The following is a 21594-nucleotide window of genomic DNA, read 5'->3' on the forward strand; positions in this document are numbered from 1 at the left end:
TTTTTGTGTTCAGCTTCTTTCACTTAGCATATATTTGAGATTCATCCATCTTGTTGCATGTCAGTATTCTGTCTTTTTCATTGCAGAGTAGTATTCCATGGTAGATTATACCAGTTTGTTTATTCATCCTCCTGTTGATGGACATCAGATTGTTTCTAATTTATGGTTATTATGAATAAAGCTGCTATGAACTTTCTTATACAAGGCTTTTTATGGATGTAGCAGTCACCTTTTAAAAATTCATTAAATATTTTTTCTTTAATCCTACTAAGTTTTCAGTTTGTGTATTGTTCTCTAAGAAGTCCAGCTATATGAAAGCTTGGATTCGTGGAAAGGATTCATTTCCTAGAAGAAATTTTTAGAAAAAAATATTCACAGTAGGACTTCATTAATTAGCTTCCCTAGTAGTTTAAGTGATTCATATTACAGACAACTGCTTGGGAATACCAGTTACTCTACTCATTTGGAGTTTCATTCATATGGATTTTTCCCTCTTCCCCAGTTGTATGAACACATGTAATTGACTCTACTGTAGTTATTTGCAGTTGCACTAATAGAGACCTTGTCTTTTGGAGGAAGAAGATTATTTAGTCAAATGCATCAGCCTCTAAACCTAATGCTTTGAGTTTGGAGTATTTTAAATACCCCTTGGAAATGGAGGCAAGTGAACATTCTAAAAACAGATAGTTTACAATTGTTAGAAAATACGGTGGTAAAAAAAATAATTCTGTGCTAAGTGTTACATTGGAGGTATGTGTGATAAGAACGTGGCGATCTTCAGTATAAAACGGCACTGCTGAACTCATCCCCTCCAGTGCCTGTGATGTTACTTTCTATAAATACTTCTTGAAACATGAGAGCTTTGATCCTGTTGCCAAAATAATGTGAGATCCTATAAGTTTTCTAATTATAAATGACAGTATTTCAATTTTGTTCCGCTGCCCCTCTGTCCTGTCTCATCGTTGTTGCCCTCCCCCACCCCCACCCCCCACTGCAGCCCAAGCAAAACGGTGTGGCTGGGTCACGACAAGCCACAGGATTGAATTAAAGCGCACATCATTTCCACTCCTGCTCTTCCCCCACGTAACTGGTGCCAAGCCCAAGGAGGCTGTTCCTCCTTTTACCCTGTGCTGGACCAAATGATTGAAGTCATCTGTCAAAAGCTAGTCTAGTAGAAGTGGAAGATCTCTTTTCAGCTGGGGCATAAAGTTTGTTTCTTTAGGCCAGTTGTTCAGAGAAAGCTCTCGTTAGAAGAGATAAGGAACTTGGAATTCAGTTTTGTATCTCTTGCTCGCTCAAAGACTACTGTGATTACTTACTGTATGGTGTGCAGTTTAATATTGATTATGCACTGTATATGCATGTATGGAAACTGTGATTATAAAGATTTTGCTTTAATGTCATTTCTGACAATAGTGCTTCATTTTGGAGGGACAGTAACTATGAATGGAGTTCTATGTAGCAGCTGTTTTGTACATTTTAAAATTCAGAATCTACCTCTAGGTGGCAGCACCAGATACTTTTTCCCTGTTGTTTCGCTCCAGCCTTAACGAGTTATGGTTTAAGCAGTAAAACTTTTGTAAGTTTCCCGAAACTTCGAAATAAGCTGCTTATTGCCAATTTTGTGCGGATTTGGAAAAATTAATTTATATGTTGAATAAGTTTGGGGTTTAAGCATGGATTTTGACCTTAAAAAAGGATTCCAGCAGCAATGATCCATACTTTTTAACATGACTAATTATATGTTTTCTTAAAAAGATTTAACTTAGTCCTCTGTGATTTGCCTGTTGAACTTACAATTGTCCTCCCAAGAAAATCACTTTTTTGTGAAATTTTTGTATCCAAGTAACTTCTTGTACAAGGATCGTTATATACCTAATATTTTAAGGTAATTACACCGTCTCCTCCCTTTATATTTAAAAAATTTACCATTGACTTATGGCCAAGAGTTCTGAGGTGAAGTCCCTTCTCTTGAAAAAAAATCAGCTTGTGAATAAATCTGAAGTAATTAGGTAGGCCATTTGTTTTTGTTACTGCCATGGGCAGATAAGGATTGTGGAAATGGACATTTAAAGTAGGCATTTCATAAGGCCTGATAATTTTTCATAACTCTTGGTCACTTGCTGGGCTTTTCTCCGTAAGTAGCAAGGCAGCCCATGTCCAGTTGTGGTGTGCTCAGCAGGCAGGCCTCCCCAAGCCTCAGGTGCACTCAGTGGGCATGGCTGGTGGGGAGGCCTAGAAAGAGATTTCATTGCTTCCTTGTTAGAGCCCATCCAGTTTTGTCTATGTGCAAAGCCAGCTTTGTTTTGTTCCTTGATATTTAGGTTGTGAAAGAAGCTTGTCTTTCAGAAAACACTTATTATTTTTCTTTTTCCTTACTTTTTGAATAGTATTGGCCTGGGGAATTGATGAATAATTATACCATCAGAGAAAAGGTGGAGCTGCTTTCTCATAATCATGAATAAAGCAAGACATTATGTGAATACAGTTGGATTCACAGCTAGAGGTTCAGGAATTTGTAGCAGTTGCCTTTCACTACAGAGAAGAAATGGCACCATTCAGAGGCGTGGGCGTGGTCTCTCTTATTCCTCTGCCCCTCCTTGTCTTTAAATGAGAGGGTGTATATTCCCCCACACTTCACTAACTTGCTGTTGCTCTTAAGCTATAGGTAACTTGTAAGATAAAAATGTATAGTGAGTCTTGGGGCCAAGTGACCTATGTTACAGTAACCAAGAACAGTTTTTCAATTTGTTTTGAATGTGTAGTCTTTGTTTTTATTATACACTATCATGTTGGGAAATACTCACTTTGATTAATTACTACAAAGAGCAGCTATTAACTTGCTGTGCAACATGAACGTGCGTTTCATATATTTTTCCAAATGTGTAATTTTGAATGAATATTAAATGATGGATTAAATGATGTTCATCCACTATTTTTTCATTCACGTGGCATTTATTGGGTGCTTACCAGTGATAGGCACCATTGAAAACGATTTGTCCCTAACATCCGATTTAAACTTCAGAAGTGCATGGTGGTGGTAGTAGCTCCATCTTGCAGGTGAGAAAACCAAGACTCAAAAGTCTCAGTCTTTTCATTCTTTGTTCAGCACCTTTCCACTGTGTCAGTCAGCCCTAAGTCTTTTATAATTAAAGAGATGCCACTTGACAGTTGACCAGATAGGATTTAGGATCTTGTCACTGAATTCTGAATACATCTGTTAGATTATCTAACTATGCAAGCTGTTGATAGAGTTACAATAATTTTTAGATGTTTTTGGTATTTGAACTTTTTTGCTTAGTGACTGTTTTATATTACTTATTTACCTTTGTACTAAAACAAATGATAGCTTTCTTTAGATTACTCAGAAGCCTAGAATTCTTTGGGATTGCTAAGGAATGCTTTCAAGGAAATGCTATAAGATATAGTGTGGAATAATTATCTTTAAGTGTAAATCCAAATAGTACATTTTGACATATGTGCTTTGGTCAAAGGCAAGTTAAATTGGTTGGCCTTACAATCATTTCTTTTCTCAAATAGTTTGGGGAAACAAGATAGTGTAAACTATGCATCGATTGATTTCTTGTGTTGTTTTGATTGAAATATAGAAGGTATATTTGGCTTCAGTATTGTCGGGGACATTTTGGCCTATAGAATTTGTAGATTCATTGTTTTTGCACATATTTTAAATTCCTGAATTCAGAACACCAAAAAAACCATGTTGAGTTTTGACTCAGATGCTGCTACTGAATTTTAACCACTGAATTAGATTGCAACCTACATGCTGTTAACTACTGAGCCAAGATGGAATCGACCACTGCATTGAGATCAGGGTTAGCAGTGGTGTCTGCACTTGAAGCAGTTGTAATAGCAGTGAACTTGTTTTCCGTAATGGGATTTTTATTCTCTATTTTCAGTTTTAATGGTGATACTTTGATTTTAGGAGATTTTAACAGTGCACATTTTTTTGAGATTTTCATCGTAACTTTAAGAAAATAGTAAAACCATCCTATAGAAGTAGTTGCTTCCAAACGCAAATGTCCAGTGGAATGTTTCTGCATTGTTTTGGTGCAGTTTACTTGTTTTGTTTATCATCTCCTTAAAAGAAGAAGTCATTTGTCTTGGTGATATGAGCCTCTATCTTGAGTTCAAATGGTTGTGTAGTATGTGCATGAATTTGAAGTAATTCTTTTCTGATTTCTCTTCTTTGGAGTATTTTTGGAGAAGGGAATTTAAATAATTGTACCTTTCTGAATTTATTTTTTCTTTAACCTTAATAGGACTTGACCCCACCCAATTTAGAGTTCATCATTATCACAAAGATGAAGAGAATGATGCTCTCCTTGGTGGCCCAGCACAGCTCACGGATGAAGAGAAATACAGGGACTGTGAAAGGTTCAAATGTCCATGCCCTATATGTGGAACCGAGAATATTTATGATAGTGTCTTCGATGGTTCGGTTAGTTGCTTTTGTTTCTTTTGTTTGTTTGTTTGTTTTGTGAGTGAACTAGTATAAAGTCCATTTTCTCTCTACTATGTGTATAAAAAGGAAAAAGAAAACACAGGTTTTTATGTGTTTAAAGAATTTTAGCATCATATGAATTCTGCCTTCACAACTTACTTATTTCTGCTTGAAACCTCTTAATAGAGTATGCTTGAGTATTGTTTTTGGCTTCCTAGAATGCTTGGCCTTGGTTTTTTAAATGGAATCTCTTGAAAATTCTGAATTATCTTAAAGTATTTTTATTGTAATTCCTTAATTAGTAACCTGTATTTCTCCACTCCCAGCCCAATTTATTAAGACTTAGAGCAGTATTTTCCTTTATCTTAAATCAAGTTAATGGGAACTAAGTGTTTTTGAAAAGTTTTTGTTTATCTTTACACATCCCACTTGCCTCCTTTTTGACAAAGGTACTCTTATTATCTTTTCTGCTGTCTTTGCATATCAGGCATTAAAAAAGTCACAGGGAGACATTTCTCTAAAGAAGTACTGCCAAAAAATGTATCATTGACCTTGGATCAGAACTTGAAACTTGGCCAATCTACTTGATTCCACTGCAGTGTTATACATGTACTAGCCATTGGCAAATGAGTAGGCAGCAGAACCATGTAAAACCTTGAAACTGAAAGAAAATATGTCCTTTATCTAAATTAAAAGTAATTATTTTAAGTTAATTTGGACAAACAGCAGATGTTTTGCATTTTTTTGAATCAAAACAAAGCAGTCTTTGGAAGCAAGTGCAAGGAAGAGGCAGACACAGATCAGCAATACTTGCTAAATCCTTGAGTTTTGCTTCATTACAGCTGTAAATAAGATAGTTAATTGCATGGAGGCTTGACGACTTGCAGATGGGCTAACTGTGGAAGAGCCGATGTCAAGCTCTAAAATCTCTTCCACCTGGAATTGCTTCGTGTGGCGGGGTAGGGTTATGTACCAGATTGGAGCAGGAAACCAAGATGTTTAAGTATCAAGAAGGAAAACAAATGCTCCAGAAACCCCAACAGTTTTCCTGTATATTACATTTGCTTTGTCTTTGTTTAAAACAAAACAAAACGTTTTCTCCAACTACTAATAGTTCATTTTTTCAAATTTTTACTCCTCCTCTCTCCCCTCCCCCAAATACATTTCATTTGTTGGGGGGCAGTGGTTATAGAAATTTTAGATTTGCTAAGCTAACAATAAGTGATCACTTTGTGGTGTAACACTTAATTTTTAGACTTTATTCTTAAAATTAAGTTGGCAATATGGAGCAAACTGTTGTCATTAACGCTCTTGCTTTGTCTTAGAATGAATTAAGTGCAAATTTAAATTATTGATCAGTATCTCTAGGAAGGATGTTTATTTCCAATAATGCGACTTCACTGGTATTTTCAGAGGGGAAACTATTTTATCCATAGTCTGTCATGTATTGAATGTAAAAAAAGTAATTTCAGGGTTTTCCCTTTGGCTTTGTACTCCATTATGATGGTGGCAAGAGTAGAAGGTATGTGGTGACTGAGGGGATCTTTTGGAGGAAAATGGTTGAGAAAATAAGGTTAAAAACTTACCAATAAGATGTAAGAGGGAGGAGATATGGGGATATATGTATATGTACAGCTGATAAACTTTGTTATACAACAGAAACTAACACACCATTGTAAAGCAATTATACTCCAATAAAGATGTCAAAAAAAAACACTTACCAATAAAATGAATTTAAAATATTGTACACCAGGACAGCATGTAAGTTTTTAAGCACAAGGAACCTTTTGTAACCTTTTGTGTACTTGTCTGTCTTGACTTCTGTAGGGAACCGATATGGAGCCCAGCTTGTATCGTTGCAGTAACATCGATTGTAAGGCTTCGCCTCTGACCTTTATGGTACAGCTGAGCAACAAATTGATCATGGACATTAGACGTTGCATTAAAAAATACTACGAAGTAAGTATCCATAATGAGTGTCTTACATATGCAACTTACTTAGGTTTGGTACTTGTTTTAAAATAAAATGATACGGTTTTTGTATGAAACTGTACAATTTTGAAAAGACGGAGGAAAATGATTTGATTTTTCTGTTGGGCATTTCATCTCATTAATGAGCAGTATTTTTAGTAATGAAGTTTTTGCTTTTAAGGAAAAATGAGAATGTAATCAGGAAGTGTTTTAGTTTATTGCTGCCTAAATAAAATGAAGTTAAGTGGTCACTCAGATCTTCGATCAGAGGAGGAAAAATCAATATCACCTGTCTTTGGCAACTAGAGCCGTAAAATCTTGTGTGGTGATTTTATTTCTTTTTTACTTTTTTAAAACTTTTTATTTTATATTGGGGTATAGTTGATTAACAATGTTGTGATAGTTTCAGGTGTACAGCAAAGTGATTCAGTTATACATATACATATATCTATTCTTTTTCAAATTCTTTTCCCATTTAGGTTGTTTCATAATATTGAGCAGGGTTCCCTGTGCTATACAGTAGGTCCTTATTGTTTATCCATTTTAAATACAGCAGTGTGTACATGTCAATCCCGAACTCCCTAACTATCCCTTCCCGTGTGGTGATTTTAATAAACTGCCAACTAGCTAACACTTTGTGTTTATGTGGTAATCTAAACCATTTCATAGCTTAGTTTTCCAAAGAAATCAGAATAAACATCTTTTAAATTTCAATGCTTTTGTCTAGCATTTTAAAGAAGAATGTCTAATTTTTATAAGTATATAGTAAAAATTCCAGAACAGTGAGTGAGCTGTCTGCATTAGAAAGAAGGCTCCTTTCAAAGTTTTTGTTTTGGTTTTTAACACATTTCATATGAATTAGTTTTTCTCTCTTCAAAAGTTAAAATTAAAAGAAAAAAACACCACATTTCCCATTTGATTTTTCTTAGTGTTTCATTATGTCATTTGTCATCTAAACAAAATTTCTGTTACTTGGAAGTTCACTGTAACTTAGGTAAAGAGGTTATGCTGGCAAGGCATTTCCCAAAAAATGCTCTGGTTCTATTAGGTAAGACTCTTGACTTTGATCAATATCATCCTATAATTTCTACTTATATGTTAGTTAACATATAACATAGCATTATCTTCTTTAAAATCGAACTCATTAAATGAAAATCAAGTATTGGATCATTAGGATGAAGAGTAAACACATAGAGTTCTAGTCTTGTGATTTTGGAGTAGAATAATTTGTATTTGTCAAGAAAAAAGAACCAAGTAGGTTTGTCTGAAGATATTTTTAAAATAATAATTATGGCTACATTTTGGGAAATCTGAAACATTTTAGTAAATAATCCAGTGCTGTACTTAATGAACAGTTGGATGGGAATAAAGGTTATCTGTGGGTTCACATTCCGCAGTAGATGAAATGTTCAGCACGTGAAATGTTAGGCCTTTATTTAGCATGAAGAGTCCAAATCAAAACTATTCAGCTCGTTTACAGACCTCATTGAGCAGAGCATGATTCTTGACTCTTGGGAAGAATTCTGAGTTTTCTCTCTGTGTTTAGTCTATCAAAATCTTCACCATGGAAATGTTAATACTAGAAGAAGCTCATCTATTTCCTTCTCTAAGAACGGGCAATCTGTTTTGACTAAGTTGAGAATAGCCAGAAAAAATGATCTTCTGAATAGTTAGAAATATGCCCTAACTGAAAGATTGATTTCTAACTGTGTGTGTGTGGTGTGGTGGTCGTGGTTATATAAGTATTTTTCAAGCTAAATAACCTAGTTTTAGGCATCTAGACATTTAACCCAAGGTGTCTATAGCATTTGTTTTAATTGTCTACCAACCATCTCACTAACAGCAAGTTAGTTTTCCTGTCGTTAACTGCCCACTTGATTGACTTTCTTAAGGAATTTCTAATTAAAATACCCAAATGTCATTCCTACAGTTGAAGAATGATATGATTGTCCTCAAAATTAAGAACTTGTTTCTCTACTTTCTGTCCTTAGGCATATGTGATTGTCTGGGAGAGAAAGAAATCCATTATTTGTTCTTTTCATGGCCCCATGATGAACAAATGTTTCAAATATTCTCAAGATCAGAGCTTTTATACAGAAAGCTCATGCACCTCCAAGTTACACTTTATTGGTAGAGTGTTCTCTTTCTTCCTGACCCCAGACTTAAGTGAACTTTGCCAGTGGAGGGATATGGTGTTGAGTTTCTTTTGTTATCGTGCCTCAAGTGATCCTGATTACAGTTAGTTCAGTGTGATATACCAGCTGGAGATTAATACACCAAGTGTACTGGAGATAAGGATGTTGGTACTAAGTACTGAGATTAAGTGACTGTTCTCTGAGGCTAATGACCAAAAGAGTTCCCTCCTATTCTGCAAGTTAAAAAATGCTCCCCACTGGACATAAAGTTGTTAGTGGACTGAGAACAAGAGTCTCCATATTTTTTTCATTTTAGTTTTAGAATCACTGCAGGGAAGAACAACCTACGTTGAGAAAGGAGGCATCTCCATAAGGAGGGAGCTTTTGTAAGACAGTGGAGGAGTATAAGGTACTTGACCAAACACTGTAACCTGCCAAGGAACACAGTTCTAGATCACCAAGAAATCTGGCTGTCAAGAACAAAAGGGCCAAAGTTTAGGGTAACAAAGTATAGTTCTTAATCACTCTTCAAAAAATATACCACATCTTCTGTTATATTCTGTGGTGAATAAATAGCGCTGACTGAATAAATGTGATGCAGCAAACATTAAAATTTTTATATATCTGAGAATCAGTCTGTATCATAGTGTTTTAATATTGGCTCCTTTAATAGCAGGGGAAATGCTTTTTTCTCTCACCATATAGCAATGATTGTATCCTTCGGATTCTTGTTTCATAGAACATTTAAATTTCTGTATACATAGAAATACAAGAAGCACCAAGCAAGGATATTTCAAGTAATATATTAATTTCCTTAGGAGGAAAACAACTCTAATGCTTTATCTCGAGATTTGATGAAGCATTGGAAGACTTTGAGGCAGCACAGAAAGCTCTAATTCAGAGTTGATTTCATGCCCCTGTCCTAATTGGTTCCTCTATACAAAGTTAAAATTGAACTGGTATTTTTTTGAAAATCATAAAAAGCCAGTTTAAAGACTATATCTCTAAGCTTTTAAGGATGTTTTTAAAAGACTCAATTTTACAGTGAAAAATTGATATGTGTTTCCCCTCCCCTTAAATTCTGCTTCAGAAGAGCAAATAGACACACACACACACACACACACACACACACGGGGAGAGAAACACTAGCTAATCTAAATTGGGAAATGAAGAGGGCTTTTTTTAAGCATGAAAATTTCATCATCTTGTCAGCTGGCAGAATGCCTGCTGTGTGGATTCACAAAGGCTAAGAATTACACTTTCATGAAATTTTCCTCACTAACTGCCCTGGTTAATTTGAAAGATAACCCACTGTTCTAATTCATTCCTCAATTGGGCGGTGCAGGTTTTATCTTTGATCTGACAAAGCATTTGTGTTAATCGTTTTGGCCCTCCAGTAGACACTCTTGGGATTGTGCTTTTACAATAAATGTGTCTGTGATAGCTCTTTAGTCTATTATACTTACAATAGATCCATAGAACTGGTAATTAATTCTCCACTGCTTTGGAAATGGGAAGAATAGGTGTAGCTCTGTCAAGTGCTGCTGGGAAGTTTGTTTAGCTGGTTCATTTTTGAAGTGTTCCCCTCAGCCATCCATGAAGCAGCCGCAGAAGAGAATGTGAGATTGAGATGCTGCCTACCCGGAAGACTTGCTGATAAATGGGAAATCTGACCCCTCTTGGTACCTGGGAGGGGGGTAGTGGGTCATTTACTTTCATCTCAAGTACTATTAGTTATAATGTACATTAAACCCTCATTTTAATACTTAAAGAGCCATTCGTTTCTAAAGGTGGATAGTCAACTGAAATATCCTCCTCAATTCCCATTGATGGCTTATGCAGGTTTTAGAGTGTTCCAGTGGGGCGAAATGTATTTCTCACCAGCCTTGTAGTGTTTCCGGCGACTTGTAAAGGAGCGTTACTTGGGGCACTTCACTATGATTTTTAAACAGAGGTATTGCTGGCCCTGCATCTAGAAAAATTAACAGTTAACAGCTGGTCAGTGCTATGCATATGATAACATTGATTAGTTGCTAGGACCAGAAATAGGTGATTGAATTCCTTAGAAATTTGCTATTGGTTTTACAGTCTCAAAATTTTCCTGACATAAGCTTTCTGAGGACAGGACCTGTGCTTTCTTTGGTGTCTCATCTGTGATCTCTGCTCCAGCCGTTTGCTCTCAGAAGTGTATGCATTTTAATGTTTAGTAATATACTTTCTTGTTTTTTCTTTAAATTCTTTTTCGCACTGCTATCATATTGGCAGAAGATTTATTAGTGGTTCACAAGATTCTCAGGCTAACACAAGACTCCACATTAATTTAAGGTCATGAAAGCATTAATATAGCCCTTTGTTACCCTGTCTTTATTTTATGTCACTGATTACTGTTGGTTTCAATATATGCCCATCTCCAAGTCCATAGCCTTAATTTGTTTTCTCGCCAAACCAAGTGTCAGGCAAAGAGGCATTGGCCAGAAATATTTTTATTAAGATGCAAAATCACATCGTGCAGAAACGTACTCTCATTGTCCTGACATGAGAGTCTCACTCCTACTACACAAGGTGGCAGAGAGTGGATGCTTAGCTGTTCTTCCTCTCATACCCCTGCTCTCTCCCTGTATTTTCCCCATTTCTTTCTCAGTATATTAATTGTGGTATAAGTCACATTTTAAAAATCTCTTTTGGACCCACTTTTTTGAGGAATTCCAAAAATAGTGTCCAGTGTCACTTGCCTCATTATGCATAGACTTTCTTATGCTCACGTGTGTGAGCACCTAGTAAAGAAGGGAGCATTTGGCCAACGATACTGTGAGTCCCTCTAGAAGACAGCACACATCCAGGAAGTGGAGTGGGATGTTTTGTGGTATATGAAAAATCCACGTTAATTTTGTTTTTTCACCTTTGCAAAAAAAAAAAAAAAAAAGAAAATGATGCTTGTTAAGTTTGGAATGGATATGCATTCCTTAAAAACAAAATTAATAACAACCACCAAACATAATGTTTTTAAGCCAGAAGTTGAATCTGAGGACAGGACCTTAAAAGTGCAGGGAGGGCAGAGTGAAGTATTGGTTAATATATTTGCTCCACCAAAATACACACCCACTCAGCCTCACAGGCAACAGAATCCATGGTGTCCAACAATGCTTGAAGGAGGACCATTTCTTTAGGAATACACAGAGCTCAATTAGTAAATAAATCTAATAATTAAAGATGAAGCAGCCTCTCACCACATCGCTGCCCCCATCCCCACCCCCATCCCCACCCCCACCTGTGTAATTTACTTATAGAGCCACTCTTACTTCCATTGCCTTTTGCCTTTCAAATGTAGCAGTACTTCATGACAGCTATCTTGTGCGGGTGGATCTGAGGGTTTTAGAGCCATGCAATGATGTTCAGTAACTCTATCTTGTTCAGCTGCAAATATTCGGTGTTCAATAACCCTCAAAATTTCTCATTTCTTACCTGTGGTGATGTGGGCTGATAGTTTTTAGGTTGTAGGTTGCAATATGCAGTAGTCTCACAGGTACATTAGTTCAAATAGTTTAAACTCTAAGCACCAGTGGAATTATTGTTTATCTCCTTGCCTCTGCATTTATATTTAGAACATTTAAAAAGAATAAATTGGGTTTCTTTTTTGTAAAGACTCTTAACAGCATAATTATAAGTGGTACAAAAGGCATGCAAAGAAGCAGTAGATATCCATCCCACCCATTCAGCATCCCAGGCAGTGCAATCCATGCTGCCCAGCGGTGCTTGAAGAAGGATCATTTCTTTAGGGATCCGTACAACTCATCTTAAATCTTGTTAAGACAAAACAAAAGAATTAGTACTTCTTTTTGCTCCACGCCATTTGATAGGGAAGTTTAGCATAAATGAACACCACGGACACCAGTTGCTTTTTTTAAATGCGGTATTCTAATACCAGGGCCCATTGATGGAGGACTGGTGTGTTTTTATTAGCGAATGGCTGTTTTTTCTTAAGTATGAATATCCACCAAGCTGATTTTCAGTCAGGTATAACATTTTACTGCAACACCATGGTGTGTTCTACAGAAAAACTAAGAAGTAGAATCTTATTATAAGTAAATGTATTATTGTACAAATCTAAGGGAATAACAGGTCAAATCTAGTCCCCTAAAATGTGCCAGCTACGTGTTCTACACAAACAGCGTTAACATGGTATGAATATTAGTTGTTATAAAGGAGTTCCAGTATGTTGTAGAACTTAGTGTTTGTCTAAGTATAGACCACAAACCATATATCAACAAATTAAACTTGAACTGTTTCAAAAAAAACAAAAACAAAAAAAGGAGTTCCAATAAGCAAATTGGATCAGGTACAGCCTTATATGCCACCTGACGTTTAACCTTCATAGAATAACCAACGTTCCTTGTACTCTCTATATTTATCACAACACCTCTTTATCTTTTGTTTTGTTTAATCTTAACCTTATTGCATGGACCCTATTTGGGGAGGCGCAGAACTAGAGCGCGATCTTGAGGAACTAGGAGGGAACCCACACCAAATTCTCAGGTGCCCTGACCACAGGGAACACTGGCCTCAGATCTTTCTGCAGGGCCTGAGCTCGGGCTATAGCCTGTCTCTTGCCCATGTCATTCCCCACATGTGCATATATTCCTCCTCCGAGAGCTTTTTGTCAGAGGTGGAGGCTGTCGTAGCCACTGCCCTTGCCTGTTCTTTCCTCCTGTTCGGAAAGCTTAGCACTTGCTTGTATCAGTTTTCAGAGCAGCCCCTGCTAGCCTCGCGATAGACTGTGAGGTTTGGTACTCGAACACCTGGTCAGAGTTCTTTTCTAGTCGTCTAGCGGTTTAGTAACTTCTCGAAGCCACTGTTTTGTAGCTGATAAGACAACGATAGTGATAGTACCTGGCACATCAGGTCATAAGAAAGACTACATGGGATGATGCATCTCCAGTGCTTAGTGCCTCAAGAGCACTCGCTGTTAACGTTCATTATTCTGTTCTGAGGTAACAGTGGATGACATGGCTCGGTCGGGTTCCTCCGCGTGCTCCGCCCCCGCCCACTCCCGCCCTGAGATTCAGCCCTGGGCTGGGGCCTCGCTGCCCCGTCTTTCCGAGGCATCCATCTGGAAGCTTCCGTTGTCTCGCCGCTCTCCCCCCCGCCCCCCCAAGTCAGAACGATACCACTCCGCGCTGTCCTTGCTCCTGGCCCTCCCTGCACTTTGCCAACATGGGAGTTTCCTTTTCAGTGTTGGTGAATGTGGCCCCAAAGTCAGCTTTAGGAAGGGACACTGATAAGGGCAGCTTGAGGAAGTGGCTAAAAGCAAGGAAGGGACACTAGGCTCTTAAGTCCTCCAAGGCCCAGCACCCAGTATTGTACCTAACCTGATCGTTGCTCAGTAAAAAGTTATTGAATGAGTCATGCTATTCTGAGAGACTGGTGCTATCAAGTGACTTTCCCGGGTTACAAATAGCAGCATCAGGACTGTGACCATCCTTGGGGACCCTAGTCCAGAATTCTGCTCATCACATTCGGTAAGACAGCTGTTGATGAGTAGCAAGTTGCACGCCATCCTCAGTGCAGTCCCTCTTTCAGTAGGATGCCTCCAGAGCCCTGGGCGTGAGCCTCACAAGCTAAGCCAGGCCACAGGGCTGGCAGGGACATGAGTCCAGAAAGCTGATTACAGCTGCCCAGCCAAGGACCAGCGCGGCCACTGAAGGGGCGCCTGGGGTTTCGGCGGCTTCTGATACGGTTCGCCTCCTCTGAAGGGAAAATTGGAGGGTTTTTGAAATGCTCAAGACATGCCATAGGAGTTGTCAAATATCTGAAAACAAGTGGGTAAAAACAGAAAACTGCTTGTGCCGAAACGGTAGAATTCCTTTTTCAGATTGATTTCTCTAACCTTGGGTCTTTAGGAAAAATTCAACTTCAGGTCTAACTCCAGTCATCTAGAGGTGTACTGTCTTGTAGTAGAGTAAGACACTGAACCAGAACAAATTTCATTTAACCTTTCAAAAGTGAGATTCTCACACCGTTGACCTTCTTGACTTCAAGGAGCAAAACGGAGCTCTCCGTTCTCTGCTGCACAGGTAAAACGAGAGAGGGGAGGGGAGCGCCTCAGGCAATGCGTGTCTCAAACTTGGCTTGCTTAGAAAGTATACGTTACGGTTCACACGTGGAAATTGGCCCTTTGCAGATAGTTACAGATACGAATTTCCAGATTGTTCTGTCTAGCTTACTCTCGTGTTAAATGGAATAACTGTATTTCTGTTCAAGAGGGACTTAGTTCAGCTGCCTTTCCATGGTACCATAGAAAAATTCTCAAAGCCTGGATTCCAAATACTACTAATGAAAATTAGAGCACCAGTATTTTCTAATTGGTGGGCGTTGGTTTGTTTTGGGCTTGGTGTGCGTCAGGTATGGCTTTACCATATGCTCATACCAACACCTACGATGTGTTGGTCTTAGCTGGGTTTTGAAAAGCAGTATATAACTTTCCTGGTTCAAAACTCATTTGACCCTTGGTACTCCCTCAGAAATATTTTTGGTTTCTACCATGTTCCAGCATATGATAACTCTTCTGTTAGAGTTTTGTGACGTACATTATGCAGCTTGTTTTCTGAAAGATCCCCAGCCTCATTCACGTTGCACAGGTGCTCAGGCTCCTTGGCTGTTGGAGAAGCTCTTCGTGTTGCTGGGAACCTAGGTGATTTGCTAGCTCGGCTCTCAGGAGCCTGTGTAGCCAGCCTTCAGTCTCCATCCACCAGCAAAGAATGTTTAAGAATCATGTCAGGAAAAAACCCAAACTGCCCAGGATTTATGTTTATATATATACTAAAGATTTAGAAACCATGTGGATGAAGTCACAGATAATCTTTTGAGGATAATTTCTTTCAACTGCAGCTTTTCATCTAGTCACGCTCAAGAGCCACTCCTTTCAGGAACTGATCAGCAAAGAAGGACCAAGGGAGAGTAGTCTAGTACCAAGAAAGACCTGATTAGGGCTTCCCTGGTGGCGCAGTGGTTAAGAATCTGCCTGCCAATGCAGGGGGCACAGGTTTGATCCCTGGTCCGGGAAGATCCCACATGCCGCGGAGCAACTAAGCCCGTGCGCCACAACTACTGAGCCTGCGCTCTAGAGCCCGTGCTCTGCAACAAGAGAAGCCATGACATTGAGAAACCCACGCACCACAACAAAGAGTAGCCCCCGCTTGCCGCAACTAGAGAAAGCCCACACACAGCAACAAAGACTCAGCACAGCCCCAAAATTAATTAATTAATTAAAAAGAAAAGAAAGACCTGATTAAATTTTCACAGCCTAATGGCTTCTCATGCTGATGAGTGTATGCAATGTTATATAGCACAGTGGTTCTCAAACCTTTCGTTCTGTGGGACCCTGCACACTCTTAAATTTACTGAGAATGGCAAAGAGTTTCTGCTTATGTGGGTTATATTTATTTATTTATTTATTTATTATAACATGTTTATTGGAGTATAATTGCTTTACAATGCTGTGTTAGCTTCTGCTTTATAACAAAGTGAATCAGCTATACATATACATATATCCCCATATCTCTTCCCTCTTGCGTCTCCCTCCCTCCCTATCCCACCCCTCTAGGTGGTCACAAAGCACCGAGCTGATCTCCCTGTGCTATGCAGCTGCTTCCCACTAGCTATCGGTTTTACATTTGGTAGTGTATATATGTCCATGCCACTCTCTCACTTTGTCCCAGCTTACCCTTCCCCCTCCCCGTGTCCTCAAGTCCATTCTCTGGTAGGTCTGCGTCTTTATTCCTGTCCTGCCCCTAGGTTCTTCATGACCTATATTTATTCATATTTACTAAATTATAAATTAAAACTGAGACATCTACAAACTATTAACCCACTTATAAGCAACAATAAGCCTATTATATGACAAAAAAATAACTACCTATCTTACAAAGCAAAATAATTTAGTAAGAATAGTGGTATTGTTTTAAATTTTTGCAAATCTCTTTGATGTCTGGCTTCAAAAACAGCTGGATTCTCATATCTGCTTCTGCATCCAATCTATTGTGATATGTTGTTGTGTTGTTTTGGTGGAAGTATATGAAGAAAATTTGGCTTCACACAGGTATGAAGCTGGAAAAGATAGGAGTATTTTAATAGCCTTTTCCATTAATAGTGGGTATTCTTTTTTGTCACTACACCAAACCTTGTAGCATGGTAGTTTCTTTTTTTTTTTAATTTCTTTATGCAAATCAGTACTTTTTAAAATTATTATTAATTTATTTAATTTTGGCTGTGTTGGGTCTTCGTTTCTGTACGAGGGCTTTCTCTAGTTGCGGCAAGCGGGGGCCACTCTTCATCGCTGTGCGCGGGCCTCTCACTATCGTGGCCTCTCTTGTTGGGAGCACAGGCTCCAGATGCGCAGGCTCAGTAGTTGTGGCTCACGGGCCCAGTTGCTCCGCGGCATGTGGCATCTTCCCAGACCAGGGCTCGAACCCGTGTCCCCTGCATTGGCAGGCAGATTCTCAACCACTGTGCCACCGGGGAAGCCCCGCATGGTAGTTTCTTAAAGGTTATTTCCAATGTGGAATCTGAAACCATATCAGTAAGCCTTTTGTACTCTGGTACATTAACATCCAGTATCTTGAATGGTATATAACATTGTATTTCTGTTTTCCAAATATTTGACAATGAGCGTATATTACTTTTACGGGGGATGGTGCTGATTACATTTTGAAATTTATATACAGTACAGTTCACTCTCTGGTGTACAGTTCACTCTCTGGTGTACAGTTCTGTGAGTGTTTACAAATGCATGAGAGTCATGTTACTGTTACCCCAATCAAGATACAAAACACATCTATCACCCACACCCCCTTTCCACAATTCCCTTGTGCTACTTCATTCAGTTGCACTTTTTAAAAAAAAAAAAATTATTTATTATTTATTTATTTATTTTTGGCTGCATTGGGTCTTCACTGCTGTGCACAGGCTTTCTCTAGTTACGGCGAGCAGGGGCTACTCTTTGTTGCAGTGCGCGGGATTCTCATTGCAGTGGCTTCTCTTGCCACGGAGCAAAGGCTCTAGGCACGCGGGCTCAGTAGTTGTGGCTCACAGGCTCAGTAGTTGTGGAGCGCAGGCTTAGTTGCTCCACGACATGTGGGATCTTCCCGGACCAGGGCTTGAACCCGTGTCCCCTGCACTGGCAGGTGGATTCTTAACCACTGGGCCACCAGGGAAGTCTTCAGTTGTACTTTTAAAATAAGTTCATTCAAAAGGCTAACCTCACATCATATGCTGAGTCCTACCACTTTTGCTTATGAAGTGTCATGTTTTCCATCCATGGCATTATCTTCCATCTGGGACCCACCCCTCACCTCCATACGGAATATGCTGCCGCCATTCTCAGAGATGTGCAGAATGAAACTTTGTAATATATGTGTTTCTTTGCTTAGCTAGGAGTGGGTAGGTACTTGATCTGTGAATATAAAATTAAATTCTAAGGACAACTCCCCCACAAACAACACTGAAGAAAAATTCTAACATATCCGTTGGAAGTTCATCAGAAGAGAAATTTTAGATCTGAGGGTTTGAGAAAGAAAATTAGGTCGTATCTTCAACTCAGTTACTTTCATTCAATGGGTCATGAAGACAGAACCCCAGCAGCATGAGCAGTGGGTCCAGCACTCAAGTAATTATATCCCCTACTCCAGCTTCCTAGAAATGAAACCTAGATATTGAGCCACTTAAAAGGAAGACTTAATTTTCCTATATTCAAATGTGCATCCATTTTAACCTACCCATGTCTATAGCAGTTTGCTGTTTTACAAATTCTAGCACATGTATAGATTTATATAACTACCACCACATTCAGGATACAGAATAGTTATATCGCCCCAAAAAACTTCCTCTTGCTATCCCTTTATAATCACACGTTCCTTCCCACCACTAACTCTGTCTGTCATGGATGGATCAGTAATGGATCTGTTCTCCTCACTATATTACTGTCTTTCCAAGAATGTCATAGAAATGGAATCACCTAGTACACAGCCTTTGGGACTGTCTTCCTTCATGTAGGTTGTTTCTTTTATTACAGAATATTATTCCAGTGTATGGATGTATCAGTTTCTTTGATCCAGTTACCCACTGGAAAGTGTTTGGCCAGTTTTTAGCAGTTACGAATTCGGCTTATATAAACGTTCATGTATAGGATTTTGTGTGAGCATAACTTTTCATTCTTATAGGTTAAATAGCCAGGGGTAGAATTGCTGGCTCATATGTTAAGTGTATTTTTACCCTTTTAAAGACATTGCCAAAATTTTTCAGAGTAACAGCACCATTTTTCATTACCACTAGCAGCATATGAGAGTTCCAGTTTCTGGGCATCCTCATAAGCTCTTGGTATCGTTGGTGTTTTTTATTTTAGGCATTCTAATAGGTGTGGGCAGTATCTCTTCATGGTTTTAACTTGCATTTCCCTGATGGTTAGTGTATTTATATTTGCCATCTTTATATCATTTTTGGTGAAATGTCCAAATTTTCCCCCATTTTAAAATTTGCATTATTTTCTTACTGTTGAGTTTTGAGTTCTTAATATATTCTAGATACAGGTCCTTTGTTGGATATGTGATTTGCAAATATTTCCTCCCATTCTGTAGCTTGTACTTTCATTCTCTTAATGCTGTGTTTCACAGAACAAACTTAAAAATTTTTTTATTTTATAGATCTTGCTTTTGGTCTAATGTCTTAAGAATTCAAATTTTATGTCTAGATCTATGATCCATCTTGAGTTAATTTTTGTGTAAGGTATGAGGGTTAGGACAAGGTTCATTTTTTGTGGGGGGAGGGTCTATGTAAGTCCAATTGTCCTAACACCACTTACTGAAAAGACTGTTCTTGCACCTTTGAATTGCTTCTGTACCCTTGTCAAAAACCATTTGAGCATACTTGTGTGGGTCTATTTCTGGACCCTCTGTTCTCTTTCATTGATCTCTGTGTTTAGCCCTTTGCCAACATCACAGTCTGGATTACTGTAGCTGTATAGTAAGTCTTATGTAGTGTGATTCCTCCATTATATTTTTTTAATAGAATGTTTTAGCTATTCTAGCTCTTTTGCCTTTCCATATAAATTTGAGTCAGCTTGTCTATCAACAAAAAAAGTCTTGCTGGGATTTCTTTTGGAATTATATTAAATGTATATGTTACTTTGAGGACAGTTTTTTAAATCTTTTTATTTATTTTTATTATTATTATTATCATTTGGCTGCGTTGGGTCTCTGTTGCTGTGCACGGGCTTCCTCTAGTTGTGGCGAGTGGTGGCTACTCTTTCATTGTGGTGCACGGGCTTCTCTTTGCAGTGGCTTCTCTTGTTGCAGAGCACAGGCTCTAGGCACGCGGGCTTCGGTAGTTGTGACACACGGGCTTAATTGCTCCGCGGCATGTGGGATCTTCCCAGACCAGGGCTCGAACCCATGTCCCCTGTATTGGCAGGCGGATTCTTAACCAAGCTCCACCAGGGAAGTCCCCTTTGAGGACAGTTGACATCTTTATTATGTTGAGTCTTCCAGTCTGTGAACATGGAATGTCTCTTCATTTATTTAGGTCTTCTTATTTTTTCATTAGCATTTTGTAGTTTCCCGCATAAAAGTCCTATATGTGTTTTTTTAGATTTATACCTAAAGGAGTTCATTTGGGGAAAGTTTTTGTTTGTTTCGTTTTTTGCTTTTTTAATTTTGGTTTCCAATTCTACTCCCTAATATATAGCATTACAGCTATAGAAATTTTTTTCGACATTTCTATAGTTAAGAGAATTACAGGTGAATCAGTTGGTTCTCAAAAGACCACTGAGGACCCATGAAACATTAAAAATAACCTGCATAACTACATAATTAATATGCAGCCTTTAACATTTATTTTACAAATCTGTATTTATTGGCCCAAATATTTGGCCACATAATAGCGTTGAGTTTTTAAAAAACACCAGCTTATGTAGTGTAGTGTCACTTACGTAAAATTTTTGTATATGTGTATGCTTAAAGAAATTTCTAGAAGGATTTTACCATAGGTCAGAAACCATATCTGAGTGGTGAAAAGTTTAGGTGAATTTTATTTTTTCCATATTGCTTTTCTCTCTTTGAATATTTCATAATAGGGATTGTTTTTATCAAAATAGTGAAGCTGCTTAAAAGAGAAAGGAAAAATAAAACAGTGCATTTTAATATGGTCCTTACCAGTAAATAAGGATAGTATAGACTCCAGTCCTATTTGAGAATTAAGTCCTTGCATCCTAGAAATATTGATGTTGCCCCAGCCATTTTAAGATTCTAAAATTTCATACTGAAAACCAAAGGAACATTTTGAGACAGATGGAACATTCCAAGAATGCTGCATTAAAAATTTTTTTTCACCACAGCATTTCTTTTTTATCATACGCCTGTCTCTGTATCAAGCAGACAGTAGATCTCAACCTTGGCTGCACATTACAATCACCTGGATGGGTTTTTTTTTTGTGTGTGTGTGTGTGTGTGTGTTTTTAAGGTTTATCTGAACCAGGTCTTTCTTTTTTTTATTTTTTATTATTATTTATTTTATTTTTGGCTGCGTTGGGTCTTCGTTGCTGCGCGTGGGCTTTCTCTAGTTGCGGCGAGCGGGGGCTACTCTTCGTTGTGGTGCGCAGGCTTCTCATTGCAGTGGCTTCTCTTGTGGCAGAGCATGGGCTCTAGGCGCACGGGCTTCAGTAATTGTGGCTCACGGGCTCTAGAGCGCGGGCTCAGTAGTTGTGGTGCACGGGCTTAGTTGCTCCGCGGCATGTGGGATCTTTCCGGGCCAGGGCTCAACCCGTGTCCCCTGCATTGGCAGGCGAATTCGTAACCACTGCGCCACCAGGGAAGCCCACCTGGATGGGTTTTAAAAAGAGTGTCTGATGGGTCAACCCACCCTGGAACGTTAGGTTAGAATTTCTGAGGGTAGGCAAGGGCCCTAGTGTTTTTAAAAATTCCCCCCTGTGATTACTAAACTTTTCAAAAAACACATGTTGATGAATTCTAATGTAATGTA

The 21594-nt window shown here is 38.5% G+C and overlaps 1 protein-coding gene across 2 annotated transcripts in view; it reads left to right on the forward strand.

The window, feature by feature from the left end:
- Nucleotides 1-21594, forward strand: part of POLA1 (DNA polymerase alpha 1, catalytic subunit) — a 292537-nt gene that overhangs the window by 143504 nt on the left and 127439 nt on the right. For both annotated transcript variants that reach the window (XM_059910859.1, XM_059910860.1), the window contains 2 exons: nt 4281-4459; nt 6290-6421. In XM_059910859.1, the coding sequence (XP_059766842.1) occupies nt 4281-4459; nt 6290-6421 (311 nt within the window). The remainder of the gene's footprint in view (nt 1-4280; nt 4460-6289; nt 6422-21594) is intronic.

Source organism: Balaenoptera ricei, chromosome X (assembly GCF_028023285.1).
Source record: "Balaenoptera ricei isolate mBalRic1 chromosome X, mBalRic1.hap2, whole genome shotgun sequence".
Classification (NCBI taxonomy): Eukaryota; Metazoa; Chordata; class Mammalia; order Artiodactyla; family Balaenopteridae; genus Balaenoptera; species Balaenoptera ricei.